We start from the raw sequence: 26,754 nt of genomic DNA, 5'->3' as shown, positions 1-26,754 counted from the left end.
TAACCCTCATTGCCCTGCAAAAAAAGAGAGACCAAAAATCAGGTAGAGAGTTGACATTCTTCCTGTATGGGAAACCCTATTTGTCTAAGTGAAATGCAGTCACAGTTTCTGTCTCCCAGATGTATAAAACGGAGCTCACTTTAAATAGTCTTTCCCTTGAGTGCTGGTGGTACAGCATTCCCAAGTTTCAAATGCAAGCATGTTTTGGGGTCTCTCGGGAACGCATTAAGCTCATCAGACATGGGAAATGTCAGTCATTACACAATAGAAAGACTTTTCCTGGGAGACTGAAACACCAGGCTGGTACATAGTTGGGCAAATGTGGTGAATTAATCTGGTTTTTATGGTTTGTCATCGGGTCATAGATTTAGAACTGAAGGAGACCTTAGAAGTCATCTAATCTAGCCAACCCTCTCATCTTATAGTTGGGGAAACTGAGACCAAGAAAGATGAAGTGATTTGTCCAAGATTTCATAGGTGAGGGACAAAGACCCAAGTCACCCCCCCACTATATTAAAATTCAGCATTCTTGTCAAGGCTTATACATATGTGTAGGGGCAGCTAGATGGTGCAGTGGATAGAATTCTGGCCCTGGAGTCAGGAGGACCTGAGTTCAAATTTCACCTCAGCCACTTACTAGCTGTGTGACCCTGGGCAAGTCACTTAACCCCAATTGCCTTAAAACATCTGGTGCTGTCTCCAGTCATCCTGATATATATCTCGCCACTGGACCCAGATAGGTCTCTGAAAGAGAAAGGCACAGCCCTCCCTCACTTAAATCCAATTCAGGACAAACAACAATGTATGTGTGTCTGTTTATGTATACACACAAACATAATACATATATACACACATATATGTATTGCAAATATACATATATCGATCTATATTTAAGAATGATGAACTTTTTATTATGCCATTTTCCTTATTTTAAAGGGCCCAATTGCTATGCCATTTATTACCTGTGTGACTTTGGGCAAATCACTCTAGCTATGTGGACCTCAGTTTCTCTATCTGTAAAATGAGGGGAGTGAACTAGATTCCCTTTGAGATCTCTTCCAACTCTAGTTTTGGGGTCCTAGAGCCCTATATTTGTTAAATCAATGTGAATTCTGTTTACTGCTATCTCAAGGGCAAAATAGAGCCCCACCTCCCCCACCCTGCCCCAAACAGTGGTTTTTCTGCCAGCCTTCTGTTTCGAGACACTGTATTTATTTGGGGAGAAAATTTTGTTCTGGTTTATAAATAATAATTTATAAAGTGAGCATTTCCCAAACAAAATCTGGGACACTAGATAAAACAGACGGAAATAAAACCAGACTAGGCTGGCTTCCCAGAGAAGCAGCCAGCAGTACCTAACTTATCAAGGGTGGGGATAAGGAGGGTAGAGGGGTAGAGTGACTGTGCAAAGCACTGCAGTAATAGGAGAAGGCCCAACTGAAGAAGAAAAATTTAAATTGTCAAAGAGATACAAAACGAAACCCTGTTGCAAAATAGATTTCCATAGGCAGGGATCATAGCTATAGAAAGAGAAGGAAGCCAGACCTGATCAATCAATAATCTCTTATTAAAATACCACTGAGTGCTCCTAAAACAGGAGAGAGCCACTTGTCAGGCCTAAAGGTGTTAGGGAAAATTGTCAAGGCAACCCACCACCCAATAGGAATAGGCTGAAGCAGCCTATCTTGGGCTTCTGAGGATTCAAAAAACTCTTGGCTTTAATTCACTGCAGAGGAAGAAGCAGGAGCAAGCAAGGCCCACACAACTGTGGTCCCTGTGAACTTGCAGGCCAGCCAGAGCTGCAATATTGAAATCTACCAAGGTGAGGCCATTATCATTTTCTTCATCTGGGCCTTGAGATATTGGAGGGGGGTGGATGTGGGGGTGGAAATCTTTCCTTTGGAGTGACTTCCATCCCTGGCAGGTTCCACTTAGAATTTCAGTTTGTAGATTTCAAGCTGAAAGTGGTTCCAGTTTCCTTCATTTAAAAAAAATGAAGGGGCTAAATAAAACCAGATAGCAGGGACCTCGAATCTAATCTAACCCCCTCTCATTTTTCTGAGGAGGAGACCAAGGCTCCACCAGAGGAAATGACTTGCCCAAGGTCACCCAGCTAGTCAGTCCATTTGGAAAGACAAGATCCTTAATGCTATAGAGCAGCACCAGTTAAAATGCTTAATGAGTGATCCCAAAATTACAAGAGCTCCAAGATAGCAACATGGCTTCCTAAGGCAAAAAAAAAAAAAAATCCCAGGAGGTTTTAGGGACATGTGCTCTCTACTCAAGCTGCACCCAGAGGCCACTAGGTGGCGCCACCATGCACAGAGTGCTGGGCCTGGAGTTAGGAAGCCTGAGTGACATGGGGAGAGTTGCTTAAATACCTGATTCTTCATCTGTAAAATGGAGTTAATTGTATTCGCAATTAGATTAAATTGTGCTAATAGCATCTACCAACCTATTCCCTAAGTTTGATCAAATGAGATATTTGTAAAATGCTTAGGCTTGGTACACAGTAGGCACTTTAAAGTGCTCATTCCCTCCCTTTTTTCTATTTCCTTTCCTCCAAAAATTGGACTCTACCTTAAGGCTTTGATCCAAGCTTCCAAAGCAATTCAGCCCACCAAGCACAGCTATCCCTTCCCCCACATTCCAACTCTCCTTTAGGTGGTGTCTCCTCTCACCCTTAGAATGTCCATTTTTTCTAGGGCAGTGACTATCTTGCTCACATTTGTCCCCACAACAGTTAGTATAGTGTCTGGGACACGATTGGCACTTAATAAATGCTCTTTCTTTCTAGTTCTCCAGGACTAGAACTAAGGTTTCCTGGTCCCGCTTGATGGATTCCATCTTGTAAGAATGCTCGGGCCTGCCTCTGGATTCTACTGAGGCCCACTTTTCAAACTTTTGCTTGAAATGTAATCTTGTTTTCTTTTAACTCAAGTGAGAAAAGATGAGGATAGGTGCCATTCTGAATACGAGGGCAAGGAGAACTCCCCAGAATATGACTAACTGTATCACAGTGATACTCTAAACTGAATTGTCCAAGCTGGCACATGGTACATTTGGGGGTGAAATGGGACCTATGACCTCAAAGCGCATCTCTCACACTTAGAAAGCCATTAAAAGAGCCCCAGGCTTTGGGCTTAGAAACTGCCATCTCTGCACCCTGCCTACCCCCTCAGGCAAGCATTTAATTTTGATTACTATTAATTAATTTGATTAATATTAAATTATTATTAATAAGAAGTGCTTAGTATTAATGCTGGGAATTAATAAGGGGCATTTAGTATTAATATTAAAATATGGATATTGAGATTCATGTTTAATATTAATATAAAGAATATTCATATTAATAAGGCATATTGATATAAGTAGTATTAATAGGAGTTCTGCAGCAAGGCTGTTTCAGCTTGGCTCACTCTGGGCCTGTCTCTCCTTAAGCCAGTTAGAGGCTCTGAAACTTTTAAAAGACAATGGACAAAGGGAATATTTTTAGGGAGAGGAGAAAGAGAGGGAAGAAAGAGCCATGTACTAGAGTGTGGAATGACCCTCTTTTAGATTCAAATTGCAAAAGAATTTACTGCTTCCTGACTTGGGATGACCAACTCCTATAGAAACCACAGTCCTGAACACACAAAAGATGCCTCTGCCCTGTACTGTTTCACAGCATCTTGGAGGGGTTAGGAAAAATTGGACTTAACATCTCTCACCATTAGGGAGCATAGAAGTCTGGATCAGAAGGCTAGAAAGGTCATTTAATCTAAGCCCCTCATTTTACAGGTAAGGAAACTTGAAGGCCCCAGAGGTGAGATGACTTCTGGTTTTGCCTTCTTTCTTTCTATGACCCCTCCCCCCACTGATGCTGCCCCTCCTAGTGCACCTTGGGCACCATGCTGAAGCCCCCCCCCAGTATAGACAGCCTATACCATCTCTTTACATGAGAAACAAACTGGACCTCAGTTGACAATATAGCTACAGACAGCTCCATTATCCTAGGAAGTAGCATGATGGATGAGACAGGAAATCCAAGTTCAAGTCCTAGCTTTGTAATTACCTAGCTCATTGACTTTGGGCAAATTGTTTTCTCTCTCTGAGCCTTGTTCCCACCCCCTGAAAAAGGAGGGGTTGAACTAGAGCAATCCTGGACCCCTTTGGCAGACCAGTGAAACCTATGGACCCCTTCTCAAAATAATTAATATTTTAAAAATAATTGTAGGAAATGCTTACTTCCATTTCAAGGTTACCACAAATAAAGATGTCATTTTCCCCATCCAAATTCACAGACAATCTAAACTCTAGTGTAAAACCATGGAACCCAGATGAATAACCCCTGGAATACAGGCTCCCTAAGATCCAGTTCCCAAATTCAGTGGACTGAGGTGATGTCTACTAAATCACCAATGCTAAATTCATTCCAATTCAGAGTATTTCCTTAATCATAGTAGGCAAAGTAAGGATTGCATGTTCAGTTGAATTGGGTGCCATCACAAAACCATGGGGTGAAGTAAAAATAACCCCCCCCAGATCCCTTATAACCACCTCCTCTTCCATCTACTTTCATTTTCTTAGTTTTGTCACCTTGGCGGCATCAGCCACACTCAGGCACTGTCCCAGGATGGTCTACCCAAGGGGATTTGTTTTTATTATTCAAATGATGCTTTGCTTGGGACTAGTTTTATTCAGTGCTTCTGCTTCCCAGGGTACCCACTGACTTTGAGTAGAGCACTGGGGACCCAGGCAGGCAGCTCACCACTGAACTTGGTGCCAAGAGGGAAGCTAGCCCCACAAGGCTCAGAGCTTGGAATCATCAGGCCTGCTTGAAGGCCTGCTTTCCTGATGAACCATCCCACCCTTTAGTTTGGTTCCATTCACCATGACAACTAAGAGCCCTGCCTCACAGGAGTGGTCAGGTGGGCGTGACATCATAATGGAGGCTTAGTTAAGGCTCCAGACACTCAGGGAAAGGGCAGTTGGTTTTTTTCCCAGGACCTGAGAACATCTCAGACTGGTTTGAATCCTTGCTGGAAAGGGGACAAACTATGGGGGATGTTTATTTTCAAATTCCATTTTCTTCTACAGGTTAAAACAATGAATCGGTTTCCAATGTATGTTCGGATATTTTTTTTGCTTCTTTCAATGGAATCTCTGATTCACACCTCCTTCGTTGATTCAGGTAAGTCAAAAATGACCAGACTATTAACTGGGTGAAATGGATATGATGTTCCTATTCCACCAATGGCTTTATTCTGGAGGGTTGGCGGGGCAGGCAATGATGCTGTTATGTTGTTTGGCTGTTCACTTTCTTTTCAAGACAAATAACCCCAAAGTACTTTATAGCTCCTGTAAATTACAATGACTCGTCTAAGAAAACCATTACAAATATCCTAGATAAGGATGAAAAAACGATCGAACTGCAGAACCAGTTTGTTCCTACCACTATTAACCCAGGTAAAATCATCATTTTTATTCATATATTTGACAAAGCTGCCAAAGCCCCCAAGGGAAAAGGAATAAAAGAGGAGAAAGGCAGTTCACTGACCCTCTCAGGGCCCCAGGTAACCTGCTGAGACTAAAAGTTAAGAGGAGGTGCTGATCTGAACTAGTAGAGGGAGTTATGCTGAAAAAAAACAAACCAAAAAGGAAGCCTCGGGCCCTTTGGGGCAGCAGCTGTTCAGGCAACAACTATTCTTTGCCCCTGAACTTCAGTTTCCCTTAGCCCCTGCCTAGGAATGGCTTGAGGCTCTAAGGGCATGTGTGAGTCCTATGATATCCAGTCACTATGTTGTTCAGTGGCAGCAGTCACCTCCTAGCTGATCCTCCATTTCTTTTCCAGGCCATGTACATGGGAAGAGTGATGCGGACAAAGAACAAATGGATAAGTCAATTCAAAATTCTTTACCCAAAAAAGAATTACATCTGCAGGGAGGTTGGTGAAACCTTTTTATCCTAAATTATCTTGTTATTTTACATTGTCACTTCAGAATCATACAGATCATGGTTAAAAAGATGAGCGACTTATTAGGAAACCCGGTAGGCCCCACTCCCATCGACCAAGTGTACCCCTATGTTTGGACCAGGCCGAGAGGAGAGCGGAAACCTCAGGCCTTCTCTGGGGTCCAGAATTAGGCAGATGAAATAAGATAGCCAGATGGTGAAGATGGAGCTCAGACCTACAGGAGGCTGCATGCAGGCAAGCCATGTGTGACTTCAGGTATCATTTTCCTCTTTCCTTTCTTCACCTAAACTCCCATACTCCCATTATCCACAGCTGGATAATGTATGTATTTCAGGTGTGGATTCATGTACTGAATACCCACTTCTCACTGAACACACTATGTGTTTGTCTGGTCCTCTGTCTCAGGCTCTCTGCCTGTCTCTGTCTCTGTCTCATCATCCCCATCTCTGTGTCTGTGTATGTATGTCACTAGTTTTCACTCCCTCCCTCTCTGTCTCTGTGTCTCTATCTCTTATCTCTCTGTGCTTCTGCATCTCTTTCTGATTCTGTCTCTCCCTCTGTATTTCTTTGTCTCTCCCTCTTTCTGTCTGTGTCTCTCTTTCTCTACCTCTCAGGGTCTCTGTCTCATCATCCCTTTCTCTGTGTCTCTATCTCTTGTCTTACTGTGCCTCTATGTCTGTCTTTGACTCTCTCCTTGTCTCTGTCTTTCTATCTCTCCCACCCATTCTGTCTCTGCCTTTCTCTCTTGACCCCCTCCCAGCTCTCTATCTCTCACTGCTCTTTGTCTCTGTCTCTCTGTCTCTCTCTTTGGATCTCTCACTCTGGATCTCTGTCTCTGTCTTTATCTCATCATCCCTCTCTCTGTCTCTGTCTTTCTCTATCACACCCCCTCACATTGTCTCTCTCCCTGCTGTCTGTCTCCCTCCCTGCCCCCTCTCCCTCTTTGTGTCTCAATGCCTCTGTCTCTATCTCTTGTCTCCCTGTGCCTCTGTGTTCGTCACTGACGCCTCTCCTTCTCTCTGTCTTTCTGTCTCTTCCTCCCACTCTGTTCCTGCCTTTCTCTCTCACCGCCCCCGCTCTGTCTTTCTCCTTTCTCTCTGTCTCTCTCTCTGCTCTCTGTCTCTCCCTCCCTTGTGTGCTCTCTCTCTCTGTCTCTGCCTCCCTCCCTCTTTCTATCTCTGTCTCTCACACATACAGTCTGCACATAGGAAAGGGGGAAGGTTATCACAGGGGAAAGAAAGGGGGTAAAGAAGGGGTTCTTGGAACAGTTAATGTTTGAATTCCACCAGTGAAAAAGGAGTGAGAGTGTTGTATCTCTAATCTCTTATCTCGTAACAATATGGGGCAGAGAGACTGCTGGGCACATTTCAGAGGAGGACATTTTTCCAGGCTAGTGCCTACTCCCAGCCACATTGGCTTTGCCCATACTGCTTAGCCCCTGGCTGCTGATCCCTTGCTCTTCTGCTGCTGCCCAGTTGTTTCCTTTCTGCCCTCCACAATGCCCCCCACCCCCGTCTTTGTTCTGAAGACTTGCAAAGCTGTGTGGCACATTGCTAAGCTACAGACCTACCCCAGAGGTTTGTGGGAGATGTAGTTTCCAAGAAAGACACAGTACCATCTGGGCCCAGGAATGGACTCGGGGGTCCATTTTCAAAGCCTCCCTGCCCATTCCCAGTCACTGGGGTATAGTCTAGGAAGGCCCCTTCGATCAAAGAAAAGGGGCTGGGCCCAGTCCCCTGGGGGAAGGCCATGCTTGGAGGGCATCTCCCAGGACTCAAAACACAGAGCTGCTTGGCTTGTTATTCACATGCAACAATAATCTCCAACTTAGGTTTCATTTTTTTATTTCAGCTCCTGTTTATAAAAAGACCTTCTTGGGAAAGAAGTATGGGAACAATTCTGAAGGCCACACTTTGCTTGAGAAAGGAGCCTACTGGAAAAGTTGAGAAAGTTTAATTGTTATCACTTGTTTTCTCATTTTAGCCTTTCATTTCAGACACACAATGTCTAGGGTAGCAGTTAAGTACCTCTGGGTGAACTTGTGAGACCCTACTCATTCCCACCAAGTTCACTTGCCCACTCCACACACTGAGCAGGGTCCAGACCATGACAGCTCAGGCCCAGAGGGCCCACCCATGATCTCGGCCAGCTCTCCATGCCTCCACACTGTGGCTATTTAACCTGCATGGGGATTTTACTATTCTCACCATTTATAAACAACATCACGTCCTCCCTATTCCCCATACCTGATGTCATGGAGTCTACTGCACATGCCAACTAATAGGTAATCCATTAACACACACACACACACACACACACACACACCCTGCACCCCTACATACTCCCTGCTTGTTGACCACAGTGGCCTGAATAACTCTTACACAAAGACACAATACACCACAATAGACGAGGGGGCCTTGTGATTCCTACAGAGACACTGTACAGTATACAAAGTGGCCTGAGTGAGTCTCAAACACACACACACAGACTTGTCACCAGACTCACTGTTCTTGTGACTCTTACACAAACACTGTACACTACAGAAACTACCTACAGGAGTATGTCTGTCTGTCTGTCTTCTCTCTCTATCTCTCTCTCTCTCTCTCACACACACACACACACACACACACACACACACACACACACACACATGACTAGACTCACTCTTATTGTGACTCCTACATAGACACTGTATACTAAACAAACTAGCCTAAGGAAGTATCACTTCCACAAGCATGTAGATACATACACAAATTTGGTCACTGGACACACTAGCATTGTGATACCTACATAGACTTTGTACACTGTTCAAACTGCCTAAGTCAGTCTCTCTCTCTCTCTCGCTCTCGCTCTCTCTCTCTCTCTCACACACACACACACACACACACACACACACAAACATGTCAAAAACACACTGGTCTTGTGACTCCTACCTAGACACTATACATTACACAAACTGGCTTTGTGAGTCTCACACACAAACTTTTCACTAGACGCACTGTCCTTGTCACTCCTACAGAGACACTGTACACTACACAAACTGGCCTGAGTGAATCACACACACACACACACACACACACATGCACACGCACCCCTCTCATTGGATACATAGGGCTGAGTAACTCCTACACACACAGTCACAAAGAAATATACAGCCCTCACTACACCTGATAGGCAGAATGACTCCTATAGATTGACATATACATACTACCCTCACAGGAGATGTTGACTTGAGGAAACCTTACACACAGACACAAACACACAACTCTCACTGAACACACTGCCAGGAGTGACATACAAACAGAAACACACATACTACTCTTACTTGACACATTGACCTGAGGGATTCCCACACAGAGATGCATACAGGCCTCAATGGACACACAGATATGAGTTATTCCTATACAAACACACCCCGCCCCTCACTAGACACACTGGCCCTCTAAATAGACACCCACAGAAATGTACAAATACAAACATGCACCCCTTATTGGAAACAGTGGGGTGGATGATACACCCCTTCATTAACCACAACACTAACAGATACACACCCCTTAGCTGACACACTGAGCTTGTGACTCCTAGAGACACAAACACACTGCTTACTGAATTCATTAGTCTGAGTGATTCCTGAACAAAGATACAAACACACGCCAAAGTGCTCCTTAGACACACACACACACACACACACACACACACACACACACACACACCCCTCCACCTCTCACTGAAAACAATGGGGATGAATGACTCCTCCACAGAGACACACAGCTCTTAGTGGACATATATGTCTGAGTGACTGACACAAACATCCATGTAGAAACATAAACATGGATCCCTTGTTGGCAGTGACTGCATTCCACATAAGACACACTAACACAAACCCCTCACTAAACAGATTGGGTTGACTGACTCCTGCACACAGACACACACCTCTCATTGAACACACCGGTCTGAGTAAATCCTACACACTCACACACTCATATCCATACAAACCTGCCTGTACCCAATATGCTAAAGGATTCCCTCACTGGACACCTTAAGCTGAGTGATGCTTACACAAACAGATTCATCACTGGATGCCCTGGGTTATGTGGCTCCTACACAAACACACATATACACATGCACATACACCCCTCACTGGACTAATAGGCCTGTGTGATTTCATCGAAACTAGCTAACTAGTTATTTATCTATACACATAGACACACACACACACACACACACACAGCTACATAAATCCTACACTCACATCCAAACTCCTCAATGGAAACATTCCTCTGAATGACTCCAATACACAAACACACATACTCATCCCTTACTAGACACACTGATCACTGACCTGAATGACTCCTACATAAAGACACCCTCTCCCACTTAATTAAGCACAATGGCCCAAGTGACACCTACACTAACACAAACACCCCTCAGCTCATACACTGACCTTGTGACTCCTACAGAGACACACACAAACATAGAATCTCTTCACTGGACATACTGACTCCAACACACAAACTCCCCCTCACTGAACAAAATGGACTGACTTATGCATACACGTACACGCGTGCACACACACACACATACACACACCCCTCTCTTTGGACATATAAGCCCGATTGATTTCTTCACAGACACACCCCTCACTAAACAGATTGGGCACGATGATTACTAAGCATACAAAAGCAAACACTTTGCAATATACAGACTGGGCTGAGAGATTCCTACACATATACACACACATATACATATACATATATCCCTCACTTAATGTGTTTGGGTTGTATGACTCTTGACACATATAATCACACATCACTCTGTACCCTGGGTTGTGTGACCCTACACTAACAAACATCTCTCATTAGGCACACTGACCCAAGTGACTTACACAAAGACACATATAAAGGGAATAAAAGGGATAAATAAAGGGAACAAAGAACTGACAACTAGAGTTGTCTCCATGATGACAAATTATGGACTAGTTGTATCTATGTTTATATATGTGTACATAAATTATATGTACATATAAAAAAATTATATATATACATAAATTATATGTACATATATACATATCCCCTCATCTACCACATTCCATTATCTTGACACAACACATATACAGAGACATACATAAACACACACATATATGTATCTACATATGCACTTGAGATTGTTATTTACAATAACTTGATACAGATTTCTTTTCCCCAATTCCTCCTTCCCTGAATTCTCCATCATCAATTCTTCTCCCCCAGAATTGGTTGGGAACAAATACCTTGGTGACCATACCCTAAGAATATCTCTGAGTAATATAACTATATTACTATATAACTATATTAATATGTAACTATATTACTATATGTGTATAGTTATATACACATATCTTGTTGCTACATAGCTTATTCCTAATAGTGACTTCCTAGCTAATGCTAATTTTTTGTTTCAGATGTTAACATTAACATTGAGAAGGAAGAGACATACACTGAGCCAAATGAATATGCGAAAGATCATTCTCTGAAGAAGAAAGGAATCAACTGGGATGGAGGTTGATAAAATCTAATTATAATAGATTGCCTGCTATTTGCAATGTTATTTCGGAAACATATAATTCAGAGCAAAAAATATGATTATGTTACTATATCTCAATGTGTCCTTGATCTTGTAAATGTGAAAGAGTGAATGAAAGAAAGTAAAAAGAAAGGGAAGGAAAGCATTTAATAAGTACTTACAGTGTGATAAACACTAAGCTAAACTGTTGGGATACAAATAGAATAGATAATCTCCACTTTTAGTGAGGTTACTTTCTAATGGGAAAGAAAACACATATGGGAGAGCGGTAGCCACAGAGGGGTAACTGACTAGGGTAGACTCAGGGAAGATTCTGTAGAGGGCATGACACACATAGCACAATCTTGTGTGTAGTATGTGGTCCGGAGGAAAAGGGATATTTTCTGTTGATATAGACCACAACCTGTCCACTGTAGTTTAAACTGCACCATTCTTCATGGGTGAAGGTGGGTTGGGGTGGGGATGTTCATCCAATGTGTTGGGGGCCTTCTTCCTCTAGATCTCATGATATTGTATCTCACAGGGCAGCATGTGGGTTGTCTATCACCAAATGGCTGGCCTACCTCCTTTTCTAGTCCTGCATCTTTCTAATGATATCCTTTATACCAATTTTCTCATTCCTTTTTCTATTGACAACATGTTGCAGCCTATTCATATCCTCCCCTTTGCTCTTTGGGGAACCCTCAAGTTTAATTCTTTAGAAATGATGATGTTATAAGATCCCCGGCTTTATGACACCATTGGAAAAACATCAAATTTTCCTTTGTTTCAAAGAGAGATTTGAGGTCGTTTGAAGCACTATGCCCCTTTTCCTCCTACTATTTAATTCTGGACATATTTTGTTTTCCATCCTAAATGTTTATCCTCTCTGTACTGATGGACCAACTCTATGGGCTGTCCATTGAAGTTCATGGAATTCTTTATCTACTTGGTTTTTCCTATGTGGACAGTGAGCCATAAGGCTCCCAAAAAGTTGAGTGTACCCCCATGGAGTATTCATGGGAGGACATGGAAAAAAATGGCACAAGATAGAAAGATAGGGATGGGTTGTGCTCTGTATATATCATCTAGTCAACCACCTTACATTAGACTTACATTAGTTCTAGTACATAGAGCTCCTTGAGAGCACAATTGTCTTTGGCCTTTGGGATACAAATAGAATAGATAATCTCCACTTTTAGTGTCTTTGGCCTCCCAACACTTAGTAAAGTGCCTAGCACATAAGAGGTGATTAATAAATGCTTGTTGATTTGACTTACAGTAGAAATTAGGGAACTGAGGCAATAATCATACCCAGATTTCCAATGTATATGCTGATAGAATTTTATGAATTTTTAAAAAAACTGCATATGTTATTCTAGTATAGTACTGCATTTATGCTCTGAAGACCTGACTCCCACATAAAGACACCCTCTTAGCCACTTACTAGCTGTGGGACCTAACTCCAACCTCTCCTAGACTCAATTTCCCCCTCTATAAAATGATACTAATAAACTTTGCTTTACCTATCTCACAGAGTTGTTCTGAGGCTCAGATAAGAGGATAATATACATACGGATGGCTGCATTAAATACAAAGCACCCCAGAAATCAAAGCTATTTAAATGGTCAATAGGTACTTTTGTATGTTCACAGCCACATCCACACATACTTTGGCATTTGGAGAGCCAACATAGCAGTGCAGGAATCAACTGACAAGTCAAATAGAATACTGGCAGATGCATTGAATTTGTATGTGTGCATGTGTTTTTTCCCTCTCTCCACTTTAAATAGTGATACTTAACTGGCTTCTTCTTGCAGAAGTCATGTCTCTTGGCTGTATATCTTTCCTATTTGCGTTGACTGGTGGAGCAGCTCTGTGGTTAACCATATAGTAAGTATATTTGTAAGCCAGCAAGTATAATATTGTTCTTATTCTATGATGGACCTATAATTGGTATGGTGTAGTGGGAAGAGTACTTGATTTGAGATGAGAAGAACTAAGTTCAAATCCCAGCTCTGCTGTTTGTTATCTGTGTGGCCTTGAGCAAATCACTGTCCCTCTCTGAGTATTGGTTTCCTTCCACTGTAAAATGATGAAGTTAAACTAGATTACTTTTGAGGTCCCTTCCACCTCTCAATCTCTGATCTTATCTCTGACCTATATCTCTATCACTAGATCAATACATGAATTATATTCTTTCAAGGCTCAATTATAAGAAAGTGCAAATGGAAATGAATGAGCAAATTACTCTTTGCTCAAGCCAATGGTGGATGATCTTGTACTATAGTCTATTTAAGTTACCACTGGTCATTCTGGATTATTCTCGTTGCCCACACACACACACACACACACACATGACCTGCGCTAGAAGTAGACAGAGGTACTTTGCTTCCCTTAAATCTGGGTGTTAAGCCAAAAGTCCATTCTGAACACCTTGAAAAGGAAACGTTGTCTTTGAAGATGTTGCAAAGTGACAAGGGAGCTCCAAAGAGTGTGTCGAGCACTGATGCATTTGTGTAGGGACACTGTCTGCTTTGCAGGCCAGTGGCACAACAGATATACACCTTCTCTGTTTTCACCTTTCAGAAACACTAAAGCAGCAGCCACTAATTTGATAATGTAAAGAAAGAACATTACACCATCCCTAAAAGCCATCCATGACCCCCTAGAGAGGATATTTATAGCCTGCACTTAAATACAAATTCATGGAACCCATTGTAGCAGCAACGGAATTAGATGGCAGGGCTCCTCCCTTCCTCTCTCTATGCTTTTGCTCCCTCATCAGCAAAATAAAGGGGGTCTGACTAAGTGATCTTTAAGGTTCCTTTCTCCTCTAACATTCTTCGGCTCAGTGATTCTGTATAGCACTTTACTGTTTCCAATTTTTTTTGTGTGTGTATATTACTCCATTCAGTCAACAAACATTAGTCGAGCTCCTCTGTATACAAACATTAGTTGACCCTGTGAGGTCAGTGGGACTGATATCCCCATTATGCAGGTGAGGACACATCCTGAGAGAGGTTACATAACTTGCCCCAAGTCACATGGCTCTTTGTTGTTTGGTCATTTTTCAGTCATGTCTGACTCTTTGTGACCCCATGTGGGGTTTTCTTGGCAGAAATACTGGAGTGGTTGGCCATTTCCTTTTCTAGCTCATTTCACAGATGAGGAAACTGAGGTAAACAGGATGAAGTGACTTGCCCAGGGTCACACACCCAGTAAGTGTCTGAGGCCAGAGTTGAACTCAGGTCCTCCAGACTCTAGGCTATATCCACTGCAGCACCACCTAGCTGCCCCTCAAGTCAGGTGGCTAGTGAAAAGCAAAGCCTGTTCTAGAACTCAGGAGTCCATATCTCCTGCCAAACCCTTTCCTATAAAGTGAACAACTATATTTGTAAATATAGCACAGGTGAAGTGAGGCAAAATGCCTTTTAAAAATTTATCCAAGTTCCTGAGTTCAAATCCGGCCTCAGACACTTAACACTTACTAGCTGTGTGACCCTGGGCAAGTCACTTAACCCCAATTGCCTCACTAAAAAAAATTATCCAAGGGGGGCAGCTAGGTGGTGCAGTGGATAAAGCACTGGCCCTGGATTCAGGAGGACCTGAGTTCAAATCCAGCCTCAGACACTAGACATTCACTAGCTATGTGACCCGTGGCAAGTCACTTAACCCTCATTAACCCTCATTGTCCTGAAAACAAATTATTCAAGGAGTAAAACTAGTATACCACTGTACTAAAGGAAAATTACTTCGACAGCAGTATGTAGGATAGACAGGAGTTGGTAAAGATTTGAGATGAGGAGACCAATTAGGAGGCTGTTGCCATAATGTAGGCTGGAGGTGATGGGAGCCTAAACAAAAGTGGTGGCTTTGTGAGTAGAGAAAGGGGGTCATCGGGGAAGCTGTTGTATAGACAGGCAGGATTTAGCAACTGGTTGGATAAGCGGGTCTGAGTTTGAGTGAGGAGTCTAAGATAACACTGACCTTGCCAACTTGGGAGACTTCCAGAGAAATCAGGCTTTAGGGAGGAAGGGAATGAGTTCTCATAGATATGCTGAGTTCGAAGTTTCTCTGGGACACATACAGTTTGAAATGTCTAATAGGTGACTAGTAGTGTGGGACTGAAGTTTGGGGGAGTGACTAGTGCTGGGTATATAAATCCCTGAGTCATCTGCATGGAGGTGTTACTTAAACAGTTATCAAGATGAGCTTGCAGGGCAGCTAGGTGATCCACTGGATGGAGCACTGAGACAGAAGGACTCATCTTTGTGAGTCCAAATCCAGCCTCAGGTACTTACTAACTGTGTGAACCTAGGCAAGAGACTCTTAACCTTGTTTGCTTCAGTTCCTAGTCTGTCAAATGAGCTGAAGGAGGAAATGGCAAATCACTCCAGTATTTCTGCCAAGAAAAGCCCAAATGGGGTCACAACAAGTTGGACACGACTGAACAACAAGATAGCAGCCTAGAAGAAAAGTTAGAGGGTGTGATGCAGATGATGAGCCAGCAAAGAAGACTGATAAAAAGAAGTCAGACAGGTGGTAGGAGAACAAGGAGAGTACATGTCACAAAAACCCAGAGAGAACAGAGAATCCAAGAGATGAGCAGTTTCAAATGCAGCAGAAAGCTCGAGAAGATTAAGATTTTTCTAGACTAAAAAAGGGAAGAGGGAACTAGGATGATTGTTTGAGAAGATGGTAGGGTCTAAGTGGTGCTGCAGTGAAGAGAGTGCAGGGCCTATCATCAGAAAGACTTCTCTTCCTGAGTTCAAATCTGGCTTCAGACACTTCCTAGCTGTGTGACCCTAGGCAAGTCACTTAATCCTGTCTGCCACAGTTTTATCATTTGTAAAATGAGCTGGAGAAGGAAATGGCGAACCACTCCAGTAGCTTTGCCAAGAAAACCCCAAATGGAATCATGAAGGGTCAGAAACAACTAAACAACAACAGGCTCTAGTGAAGTTTTGGGGTTTTTAAGGATGGGAATGACTTGGGTCTGTTTGAAGGCAGGAGGAAAAGCAACTAGTTGAAAGGGAGAGATTGAAGATTGTAGAGAGTCAGGGGATGATTGAAGATGCTTTCTGCTGGAAAAAACAGGAGGGCATGTGATCAAACATACAAGTAGAGGGGTTGACCTTGGCAAGGAGAAAGGCCACTTCTTTGTCGGAGACCTAGGGAAAGGAGGTGTCAGGGTGTTTGAAATATAATGGGAGAGGGCAGCTAGGTGGTGAAGTGGATAAAGCACCAGCCCTGGATTCAGGAGGACCTGAGTTCAAATCCAGCCTCAGACACTTGACACTAGCTGTGTGACCCTGGGCAAGTCACTTAACCCTCATTGCCCCACAAAAAATAATAATAATAAAATAAGGGGATAAGATGGAGCTCACTTTGAATGGCCTCATTTTTCTCAGTAAAATAGGAGGCAAGGTCCTTAGCTAAAAGAGATAAAGGAGAAGGAGGTATGGGGAACTTGAGGAAAGGACAGAGTGTAGCTGAGATTCTGTGGCAATGAGATAGGGGATGAATTAGGGAGAAAAAAAGATTGCTTTTCTGTAGTGAAGGCCCAGCTGAAGTCAGACAGCACGAACTTTTAGCACAAATGTGTGACTTCCTTCAGTTCTAATCACCAGTGAGTAAGAAAAGAGGAAGTAGATGGTGGGAGTAATCCAGACCTGGGTTTGGCAAGGCATTACTCATGACAGAACAGGGTGGGGTGGGATGAGACATGTGAGAGTAAATAGTATAGAACTGAAGGAGTGAACTATAGAATCAAAATTGCGAAGATTAGAAAGTCAAGTCAGAGAAAGAATAAAATGGCCTATGAGTACTGAAGAGTAGAGGGATTGGACGTCTCTGAGATATGGGGAGAGATGAAATGATAGGAGGTTACAATCATACAAAACTAGGGTTCTTAACATGTTTTGTACCTTGTACCCAACTGTCAATTCGGTGAAACCTCTGGGTCCCTTCTCAAAATGTTTTTAATTGCTAAAATAAAATGCATAGTATCATGAAGGAAACCAATTATATTGAAATACACTTAATTGAAATATGAAAAAAGCAAGTTCACAGGCCCCAGGTTAAGAACCTTTGATATAGGATAATGTCAGAGTTTGTTTTTGTTGTTGTTGTTTTTGGTTTTTGGTGAGGCAATTAGGGTTAAGTGACTTGCTCAGGGTCACACAGCTAGTAAGTGTTAAGTATCTGAAGTCAGATTTGAACTCAGGTCCTCCTGACTCCAGGGCTGGTGCTTTATCCACTGTGCCACCTAGCTGCCCCAGTGTCAGAGTTTTTGATCAAGGAATCAGAACACTTTTAGGTAATTGTGAGAGTTGGGGCATGACCATCTCTGTGTGTGGCTGAGACAGAATGAAGGAGTAGGTTGTAATATTTAATGAGATTGAAGAATTGGGAGGTTAAGGGAGTTAGAAGGAGCATCAACATGGATAGTAATGTCCCCAAATACCAGAGCGAGAGTTGAAGAGGAGAGGAAGACAGCAATACAGGTGCTGAACTCCTTAAGAAAGAAGGAAGAACAATCTGGAGGTGGGTATACAATAGCCACCGTAATTTGAATAAAGTAGAAAAATTTAAACCAGTGAACTTCAAAGGAGGAAGGGTTGTAATGTAAAGTTGCTATCTAGCTATACTGTCTAAAATATCTAATGAGTGGTCGCCAATAAATTAGAAGCTTTAGCAAGAGTTTAGACTTTTAAGCATTTATTAAGGAGAATAAGAATTTGGTGAAGAGAGAGCTTTGATAGACAGTACCCACGAGCAAACGTCACTTCCTGACGCCAAGGAACTGACCTTCCAAACCACATGGCTTGACCTCAGACACCTTCTCCTCATGGCGGAGCTTTCCTACAGTAACTCTGCAGCAGGTGGCGTCACTCTAATTGTTACAGCAGAGTGATGATGGCTGTGAGAGTCTGGAAGAAGCAGTGGAGGGCAAGGAGTTTTCTGACTTCCCCTCGCAAACCAGTGTGTTAGGGATACAAGTGAAGTTGTAAACCAGTGCTAGAGAGGATGGCCATGGAAACAGTGTCAACTGACAGGAGCCAGGTCTCAGGAAGAGCAAAAAGATGGAAGGAGTGTGAGAGAAAAGTCCAGTGTGAAGGCATACAACCATTCTGGAAAGCAATTTGGAATTAGTTACTAAACAGTACATATCTTTTGACTTAAATACACTACTGCTAGGCTTATACCCAAAAGAAACAGGAAAAGGTCCTATATGTTCAAAATTATTTATAATAGCTCTTTTTTGTGGAGGCAACCCTCCCCCCCCCCCTGGAAACTAAGAAGATGCCCATTGATTGAAGAGTGACTCAATAAGTTACAATATATAAATGTGATGGAATCCTATGAAAGACTTACAGATTTGTTAATTTTTTAAAAAAATATTGAGTTTGGGTTACTATAGATATGAAATGTACATTCACTTTCAGATGAGGTCACTGTATCACTGGTTTTATTTAACTGTTTCACTGTATTACAAGAGAATTTTCAGGAAGTTGATGTCATTTGTAAAAATATATACCATAAAATATCAATAAAACTTTTAAAAATATTCTGAAGAAAGATGATGTCCTGGAAAAGACAAAAGAGAGATACAAGACAAAGAACAATTTGTTCACTCTGGAATGGGAATTCCAGAGTACATGGTGAAAAGGATAGGCATATTGGAGTGGAATATGGGTGAGTTGGGGATAAGGTAAGTGGAGATTGTTAATTGTAGAGACAGTAATGAGTGCTGCAAATGAAGAATAATGTTCAGACTTGCTCTTGAATTGATACATTTCACTAGATAACTGGGCAAATTTCTATTTGATTATCTATATAAACATGAGCGAGTGCTAAAAAGTTTTCTAAAGTACTTCAGCAGATCTGTGATCTTGTTGAAGTGTATGCCTTCAACAATGCCCTTTGCAACTGGTTCATCATTGATCATCCTATGCAACTTTTTTCCACATCCATTCATAATTTTTGGCACAGGGGGTTTACCTAATTTTCCAAGGCCTTCAGTGGTTATCCCTTACTCTTGCCATAGCAGCGGCACACTGAAATAAAGAACCAGAACTCTAAGCTGGCAGCGAGGAATAGTGGAAAGATTCCTGGATTCAGACTTCAGCTCCTCCAATGCTTATTAGCTGTAAACAGGGCACTTTACTTTGTTAGGCCTCATTTGCTACATCTGTAAAATGAGAGTGCTGGTACTCCCTGATTAATAGAGATATCATAATGAAAGGGTTATAGAAATGTGGGCTATTAAGAATAACTAAATATTGGGGCAGCTGGGTGGTGCAGTGGATAGAGCACCAGCCCTGGAATCAGGTGGACCTGAGTTCAAATTTGACCCCAGAGACTTAACACTTACTAGCTATGTGACCCTGGGCAAGTCACTTAACCCCAACTGCCTCACACAAAAAAAATCAGTTGGTAGTCAAATGGCAAAGCTTCATTGCTGAAATGCCTTCCTGTGTGCTCTTTTCTTCTAGTACCCACATGAAGCGTGAGGAAACCAGAGAACTTGACAATCTTGCCGAAAAGCTTGTGCCTTTACAACCACTGACAGAAGCTGCCAAGTGGGAACCAAAGGAATCATTTCCTGTGACAAGGGGAAAGGAAAGGAGATCCAAAACATTACTCCATTCAGGTACAATTTATGGAAAAGTTCCACTGGTGTAACAAAGCCAAACTCTGCTAAGGAACAATCTGAGGCTAGAAAAAAGTGGAATGAAAGCCTGGGCAAACTTCACCTCTAAGGTCATACCTCCATTAGCATTTCTAAGGGGAGCCTCTGGGGTCTCTCTCAAGTGTCACCTCTTCTCAACTGCCCTACAGGTCCTTGGTGCTGGTGGAGTGTTTGTCTGTTTCAGTGACTTGCAGCAAGTTAGTGGCAAAGATGAACTAGGGCCCAGCCCCTCTAACTTTTAAGAATTGTATCCATGTGGCCTGCTTGGATCTGCTAAGGGAGTGGAAACCTAGATTTTACCCCATCATTTCCCAACCAAGCTCTCACCACATCTGAAGTTTCTTTGTTATTCTCTTGCTTTCTGATCCCACATATACACACAAAAGCTCAGAATTTCAGAGTTGGAAGGGACCTCTTGGGCTGGCTCTTCCCCAAACTGTCCCACCTTCCTCAGAGGCAGCTGAGCCCATATGATTCCTACCGCCCAGGACTACTTCCTGAAACATGTAAAACAGGGCTTCTTCTTAACCTTTTTCCACTACAACCCCCTTTTCTCTGGAGAAATTTTTATGTGAGCCCAGGTATAGAGGTATATAAAACAGGTATACAAAGCAAACATTTGATGCCAAATTTTTCACAACCCCATATGGGGTCACGACCCACAGTTTAAGAAGCTTTGATCTAAAAAAAGGTAGAAGAAACAGAGGGGCAGCTAGGTGGCGCTGCGTGGACAGTGTCTATCAGGCCTGAAGTCAGTACAACTTATCTTCCTGAGTTCAAATCCAACCTCAGACACTTAACTAGCTGTGTGACCCTGGGCAAGTCACTTCACCCTGCTTGCCTCAGTTTCCTCATCTGTCAAATGAGCTGGAGAAGGAAATGACAAACCCCTCCAGCATCTCTGCCAAGAAAACCCCAAATGGGATCACAGAGAGTCGGATGTGACTCAACAACACACAACACATACAGAAAGAGAGGGACAATTAGAATAGGAGACAGAGACGAGGTAGTTCTGTGGTACATGTTAGTGTTAGTAGAATTCCTTTTGAGGAGAGACAGTGTAGCTTAGTAGATAGAGTATCTGAGCTAGAGTCAGGAAGACCTGGATTTGAGTCCTGCTGTATTACTATAGATAAATCACTTAATCTCTGTGAGCCTCAGTTTCCTTTTCTGCAAAATGGAAATAAGAATAATTATAATAACATAATAATAATAACCAGCAACTCCCACCAAACAGGGATGTTGTGAGGTTCAAATACAAAAATGTATTTAAAGTACTTTGCAATATCAAATTGCTTACCATCTCAGGGAAGGGGAGGGGAGAGAAGGAAAAAGAGAATTTAGAAAATTGTTTTTAATGTGTAAGTAGGAAAAAATAAAATATTATAAACAAAGTACTCTGCAAACCTTAAAATGTTATATAAATTTCAGCTTTTCCTAACACTGAATTCATAACACAGCCAAATGCTTCATTGCTGGTGTGCTTTTAGGGATCAAATGATGAGAATGGGGAAATAACTTTTAAATCAACATTTTTAATGTCATTTTCATAATTGAATAATTTTCTTCTTCATTACCTCAAGTTTCCTCTTGTTTACCACTTTAGTGTTTGCTACAAACCCTTTTGATTCTTCATCTAAAGCAGAACTTCTTAACCTGCAGTGCATAGATAGAATAGGGGGTGAATGGGAGGAAAATCCATTTTTATTTTCACATTATAACCTCTAGGTGAAAGTTGGCATTTCCTTCAGTGATTTAAAAATGTGATTCTGAGAAGGGGTCTATAGACTTCACTAGACCACCAAAGGAGTCCATACCACCAAAAAAAATGGTTAAGAAACTGATCTTAGGGGCAGCTAGGTGGCACAGTGAATAAAGCACCGGCCCTGGATTCAGGAGTACCTGAGTTCAAATCTGGCCTCGGACACTTGACACCTACTAGCTGTGTGACCCTGGGCAAGTCACTTAACCCTCATTGCCCCACAAAAAAAAAAGAAACTGATCTAAAGGTGTACTGTCAAGAGCCTCCTACTGTACTCCCCTACTCCTCTGGTCTTTGATAAATGCTTGTCATAGTTGTTGAAGTGAAATCTTAATATTTGTCCCTACTTCTCCTTCCTGGCCCCAGTAAAAAGGGATGTTACTGCCCATGTGACTGGCTAGATATGGGGGAAACAGTTTTCTATTGTTCCCAGGACAGAAACTAGATCCCAAATTGGCCTATCCTTTTAAAAAAGGCAGCACCTCCCAATGAAGCTGGTATTATAGTTACAAAGAAGATTGGTAAGCTGACATGCATCCAGAGAAGGGTAACCACAGCCTTGACATAATGGTATTTGGCAATTAGTTGAAGCAACCAGGGTTATTTAGGCATGGAGAAGAGAAACCTTACAGGAAACATGAGAATCGTCTTCAAGTATTTAATGGGCTCTCATATGGGAAGAGGGATTCCGTGTGCAGAGTGCTATCTTCCTCTGAACACTGACAGACTTGGGAGCTGGGGATCATAGAGGTCAAACAGGCAGATAGCAAGGTAGGCAATTGCTGAGTCCTGGTCTCTCTTCATTTGTGGTCCTGGAAACGCATACTCTCTGGCTCTTTGTTTGCCTGATGATGTCCACTGGCTTTAAGAAAGGCGGCCCATATAGGGGCAGCTAGGTGGCGCAGTGGATAGAGCACCATCCCTGGAGTCAGGAGGACCTGAGTTCAAATCCAGCCTCAGAAACTTAACACTTACTAGCTGTGTGACCCTGGGCAAGTCACTTAACCCCAATTGCCTCACAAAAAAACAAACAAACAAACAAACGATGGGGCAGCTGGTGGCACAGTGGATAGAGCACCGGCCTTGTATTCAGGAGGACCTGAGTTCAAATCAGGCCTCAGACCCTTGACACTTACTAGCTGTGTGACCCTGGGCAAGTCACTTAACCCCAATTGCCTCACCAAAAAAAAAAAAAAAAAGAAAGATAGGCAGCCCTTACTCTTCTTGCTGGTTATGTCTCTCAGTCTTTTTCTAGTGCTATATAATTCTATTGTTAGTGTGTTAGGGTATGTGTTCTTGAATCTTGAAGGCTAGTGTAAAAATTATATTCTCAACGCAGTGAAACGATGTGATAGGTATACAAATCTTGCCACCAACAAATACTGGTTCCATGACTCTGGGCAAAGTACTCAACCTTTCAGTGTTGTAAGAAACTCTCTAAAATGATAATTTGCAGGGAAGGTGCCAACCTTCATTGGTAGAGGTAGTTTTCTCACCTGGGAATCCCCTACACTAGAGAAATCACAGGGCCATTCCCTCTCTATGACCCTCCATTTTTGTAAGGAGCTAGAAATCTCTTGAACATCCATGGGCTTGCATGCTCGTCCCATTAATCATTGGATACCCTAGGTTTTTTTTTTTATGAAAGTGGTAGAAAAGAAGGATTTGACTAAACCCTTGAATCCTCCAGTGAAATTGGAAACAGCCTCCTACTAATGACATTAGTACCATTAACTGGTTCCATGAAAACAACATTAAGGGAAAGGACATCAATGGGGAAAGTTACTTCCAAAGGGACAATGGTAATCAATGCTTAAGTACTTGGGTGGGGTTTCTAATATATCCACAGGATTGATAGGAGATGATTTTGTTCTGTAAGGTATGTTTGTACCCACATGTTCATGACTCAAATGTTTTATTTTAGTTTTGAAAACCGAGAGGAAGAAAAAGAGATGTAGAAAAAGAAGGAGACCAGATTCCAGGTTGGAGTTAACAAGAAGAGGAGAAATATTCACTCAGAAAAAGAGAAATGAGACTTTAGGAATTAAGACCCAAGACATAAAACTTCGCAAACTGAGTGAGCAAATTGTAGAACTTCAGAAAAAGTTTGAAAAGGAAAAACGCGGCAAAGAGGAAATGCAAGATGCTAAGAGGGAGAACCAGGTCCAGTTGTCACCAAACCTTCCTGATTACATCCCAACAAACACGCCTACCTTTCAAATATCCAATTTCCAGTGAGAGAAACCCGATTGGAAATGGAAATGAAAGCAAGGAGGGGGGGGGAAATAAATATGATGTGAAGCATAATTCTCTTGGTTTTATTTTTCACATCTCCATTTCTGGAATAATAATAACCTAAGTGGACAAGAGGAGGCTGTCCCCATTGGAAATCAATCAGAATGAGGTGGTGAGAAAATTCCCAGCCTGCCTGCCCAGTGATCTACCCAGCACAATGAGGCCTCAAGAGTAGGACTTTGTGGAGGTGACCCTGGGTTCTTGAAGCTTCTGCCAGTGATGCACAGGCTCTGACTGAAAAGCCTTTACATATTGTCCTGGTGACATGTTTCAGTACACTACCCAAGAAGCAACACAACTAAGAGACACATCACTGGTATATTGGCCATTGAGAGATTAATTCTTTGCTCATGGTAACCTATGAATCAAAGACAAATTTTTAAATGACCCTTAGGTGAAACAGGGACAGAAGACTCTAAGAATCAGTTTTTAAATCACCTATGAACCTAATGAACAGCTGCTAGGTGGCACTGCAGTAGAAAGAGTTCCAGGCCTGGAGTCAGGAAGACTCATCTTCCTGAGTTCAAATCTAGCCTCAGACACTTGGTAGCTTTGTGGCTCTGGGCAAGCTACTTCACCCTGTTTGTTCCAGTTTCCTCATCTGTAAAATGAGCTGGAGAAGGAGATAGCAAACCACTCCGGTGCATTTGCTAAGGAAACACCAAATGGGGTCATGAAGAGTCAGACACAACTGAAACAACTGAACAAAAATAATTTTCTACATGACAACTGGCCAGGGAAGAGAATGTCTGGGGAGTCATAAGGATGGTAAGGTGATATAAGGCAATCAGTTGACACGCCCTTTACAGGAACAATGGTAGTATGGCAATATTAATTTGATTACTGGGCTCAGAGTAAAACTTAGAAGGCTGGGGTGTAGTTATAGGACAGGAGGGGGGGTAGGACAGACAGAAGGAAAGCTAGGTTGAATAGCTAGATAGATGTGAAGCATGGTCTGGTGGTCTGGGACCAGCCAGATACAGTGGGCGCGTTGAGTTCATTCACCTATCAAGTCAGCTCAGCCCCAGAGGGGTTTAACTCCTCCTTTACCCCCATTGACAGCCCCAACCAGTGATTGGGGAGCATTGTTTGCCTAACAGTCCAATACACGAAGTAGGAAGGAAACAACTCTTTCCAAGAAATCTGCCCATGAATATAAGGAGAGAGATGGAATCCTTTTAGGATTGGTGGGCCAAGGGCAAGTTTATTTCAGGTCATTTGAAACCTAAGAGTAATCTTATGCTGATAGAAAGAGCTGGTGATAATGTGGAAATTACAGATGCACAAGAAAAAGGGAACACCAGGTCCTGGAGGTGATGGGAAAAGATGCGGTGGAGGGAGCAAGCACAGTGATTAGCCTCTGTTTAACCACCCAACAATCAATCAAATGTCCAGAGCTTTCCTCCTGATAGAGCTACACTTGCTCAGGATGAGCCAGGTTCCCTGCTCTTCCACTCTCATGGCCTATAGTGGAACATTGACTCTTCACATACTGAATTCAGTTATTCGTCTAAAAGTCACAGTTTAGGTAAAGTTATTGTACTTGTATCAAACACACCAGGAATCAGCAAGAATGTTTTTCATTCCTTTTGTCCAAAAGAATTATCCATCCATGCAATGTCCAGATTTGGCCACGAGGGGTCAGCAGTTGCTCAGCTAAAGTCTGAAGGGCATTCATTCCTTAGACTTTGTAGAAATAGTTTTGGGACAGTTGAAAAAGCTAATGCCCTTGAAGGCAGTCTGTAGGACTAGGGAAGGAGTCTTGCTGTCCTCTGCCCTAGGCAGAGCACATCTCAAATACTGTGGTCACTTCTAAGTAACACAATTTGGAAGGATCTTGCTAAATGGGGAATTCAGAGGAAGGTGATCAGGAGAACAAAGGTCCACGAGGTCATGCTTCATGAGGATCAGTAGAATGACCTGGGGATGGTAAGCCTGGAGAAGAGAAAACTTAGAGGGGACATGACAGCATTTTTCAAGTATTGGAAGGGTTGTCCTGTGGGAAAAGGATTCTACTAATTCTACCTGACTCCTGAGGGCAATACCAGGATCAGGGGGTGGAAGCCACAGGGAGGCTTAATAATAGGAAAAACTCCATCAGGATCAAAACGATGGCATGGGCTGTCTTGTGAGGTGGTGAGTTCCCAATTGCTCGAGGTCTGCAAGCAGAGACTATTTACTTTGTTGTTTTTCAGTTGTGTCTGACTCTCCATGACCCGATTTGGGGCTTTCTTGGCAAAGATACTGGAGTGGTTTGCCATCTCCTTCTCCAGCTCATTTTACATATGGGAAAACTGGGGCAAACAGGGTCAAGTGACTTGCCCAGGGTCACACAGCTAGTAAGTATCTGAGGCCGAATTTGAACTCAAGGCTCCAGTCCAGGCACTTTTTCCACTCTAGTGCCATCTAGCCACCTGATTACTTATTGGGGATGGCACAGAAGGGATATAGGCATTGAGTAAGGGTTGGATTCAATGATCTTTGAGGGACTTTCTATCCTTG

The 26,754-nt window shown here is 42.5% G+C and overlaps 1 protein-coding gene across 3 annotated transcripts; it reads left to right on the top strand.

Moving 5' to 3' along the window:
• The first annotated feature begins 1,695 nt into the window (after positions 1 to 1,695).
• On the top strand, positions 1,696 to 24,232 carry LOC122733848. 3 transcript variants are annotated; one of them, XM_043974571.1, is made up of 9 exons: positions 1,696 to 1,822; positions 5,080 to 5,173; positions 5,389 to 5,448; positions 5,834 to 5,926; positions 7,808 to 7,897; positions 11,397 to 11,495; positions 13,318 to 13,390; positions 19,999 to 20,156; positions 23,882 to 24,232. In XM_043974571.1, the coding sequence occupies exons 2-9, from the start codon at positions 5,089 to 5,091 to the stop codon at positions 24,193 to 24,195; spliced, it is 972 nt and encodes a 323-aa protein (XP_043830506.1). In that variant the 5' UTR covers positions 1,696 to 1,822; positions 5,080 to 5,088; the 3' UTR covers positions 24,196 to 24,232. The 3 variants fall into 3 exon arrangements, with proteins under 3 accessions (XP_043830506.1, XP_043830505.1, XP_043830507.1); XM_043974570.1 differs by having other exon boundaries at positions 5,338 to 5,448; XM_043974572.1 differs by lacking the exon at positions 5,389 to 5,448.
• Positions 24,233 to 26,754: the final 2,522 nt, after the last annotated feature.

The sequence above is a fragment of the Dromiciops gliroides genome, chromosome X (genome assembly GCF_019393635.1).
Source record: "Dromiciops gliroides isolate mDroGli1 chromosome X, mDroGli1.pri, whole genome shotgun sequence".
Classification (NCBI taxonomy): domain Eukaryota; kingdom Metazoa; phylum Chordata; class Mammalia; order Microbiotheria; family Microbiotheriidae; genus Dromiciops; species Dromiciops gliroides.
This window is presented reverse-complemented; position numbering and strand designations above follow the sequence as displayed.

Bases quoted from the DNA above. Each gene is read 5' to 3' on its own strand.
- LOC122733848 (XM_043974570.1), top strand. From the start codon at position 5,089: ATGAATCGGTTTCCAATGTATGTTCGGATATTTTTTTTGCTTCTTTCA. The intron at 13,391-19,998 runs GTAAGTATATTT...CTTTTCTTCTAG, and splicing joins GCTCTGTGGTTAACCATATA to TACCCACATGAAGCGTGAGG. The intron at 20,157-23,881 runs GTACAATTTATG...GTTTTATTTTAG, and splicing joins CAAAACATTACTCCATTCAG to TTTTGAAAACCGAGAGGAAG.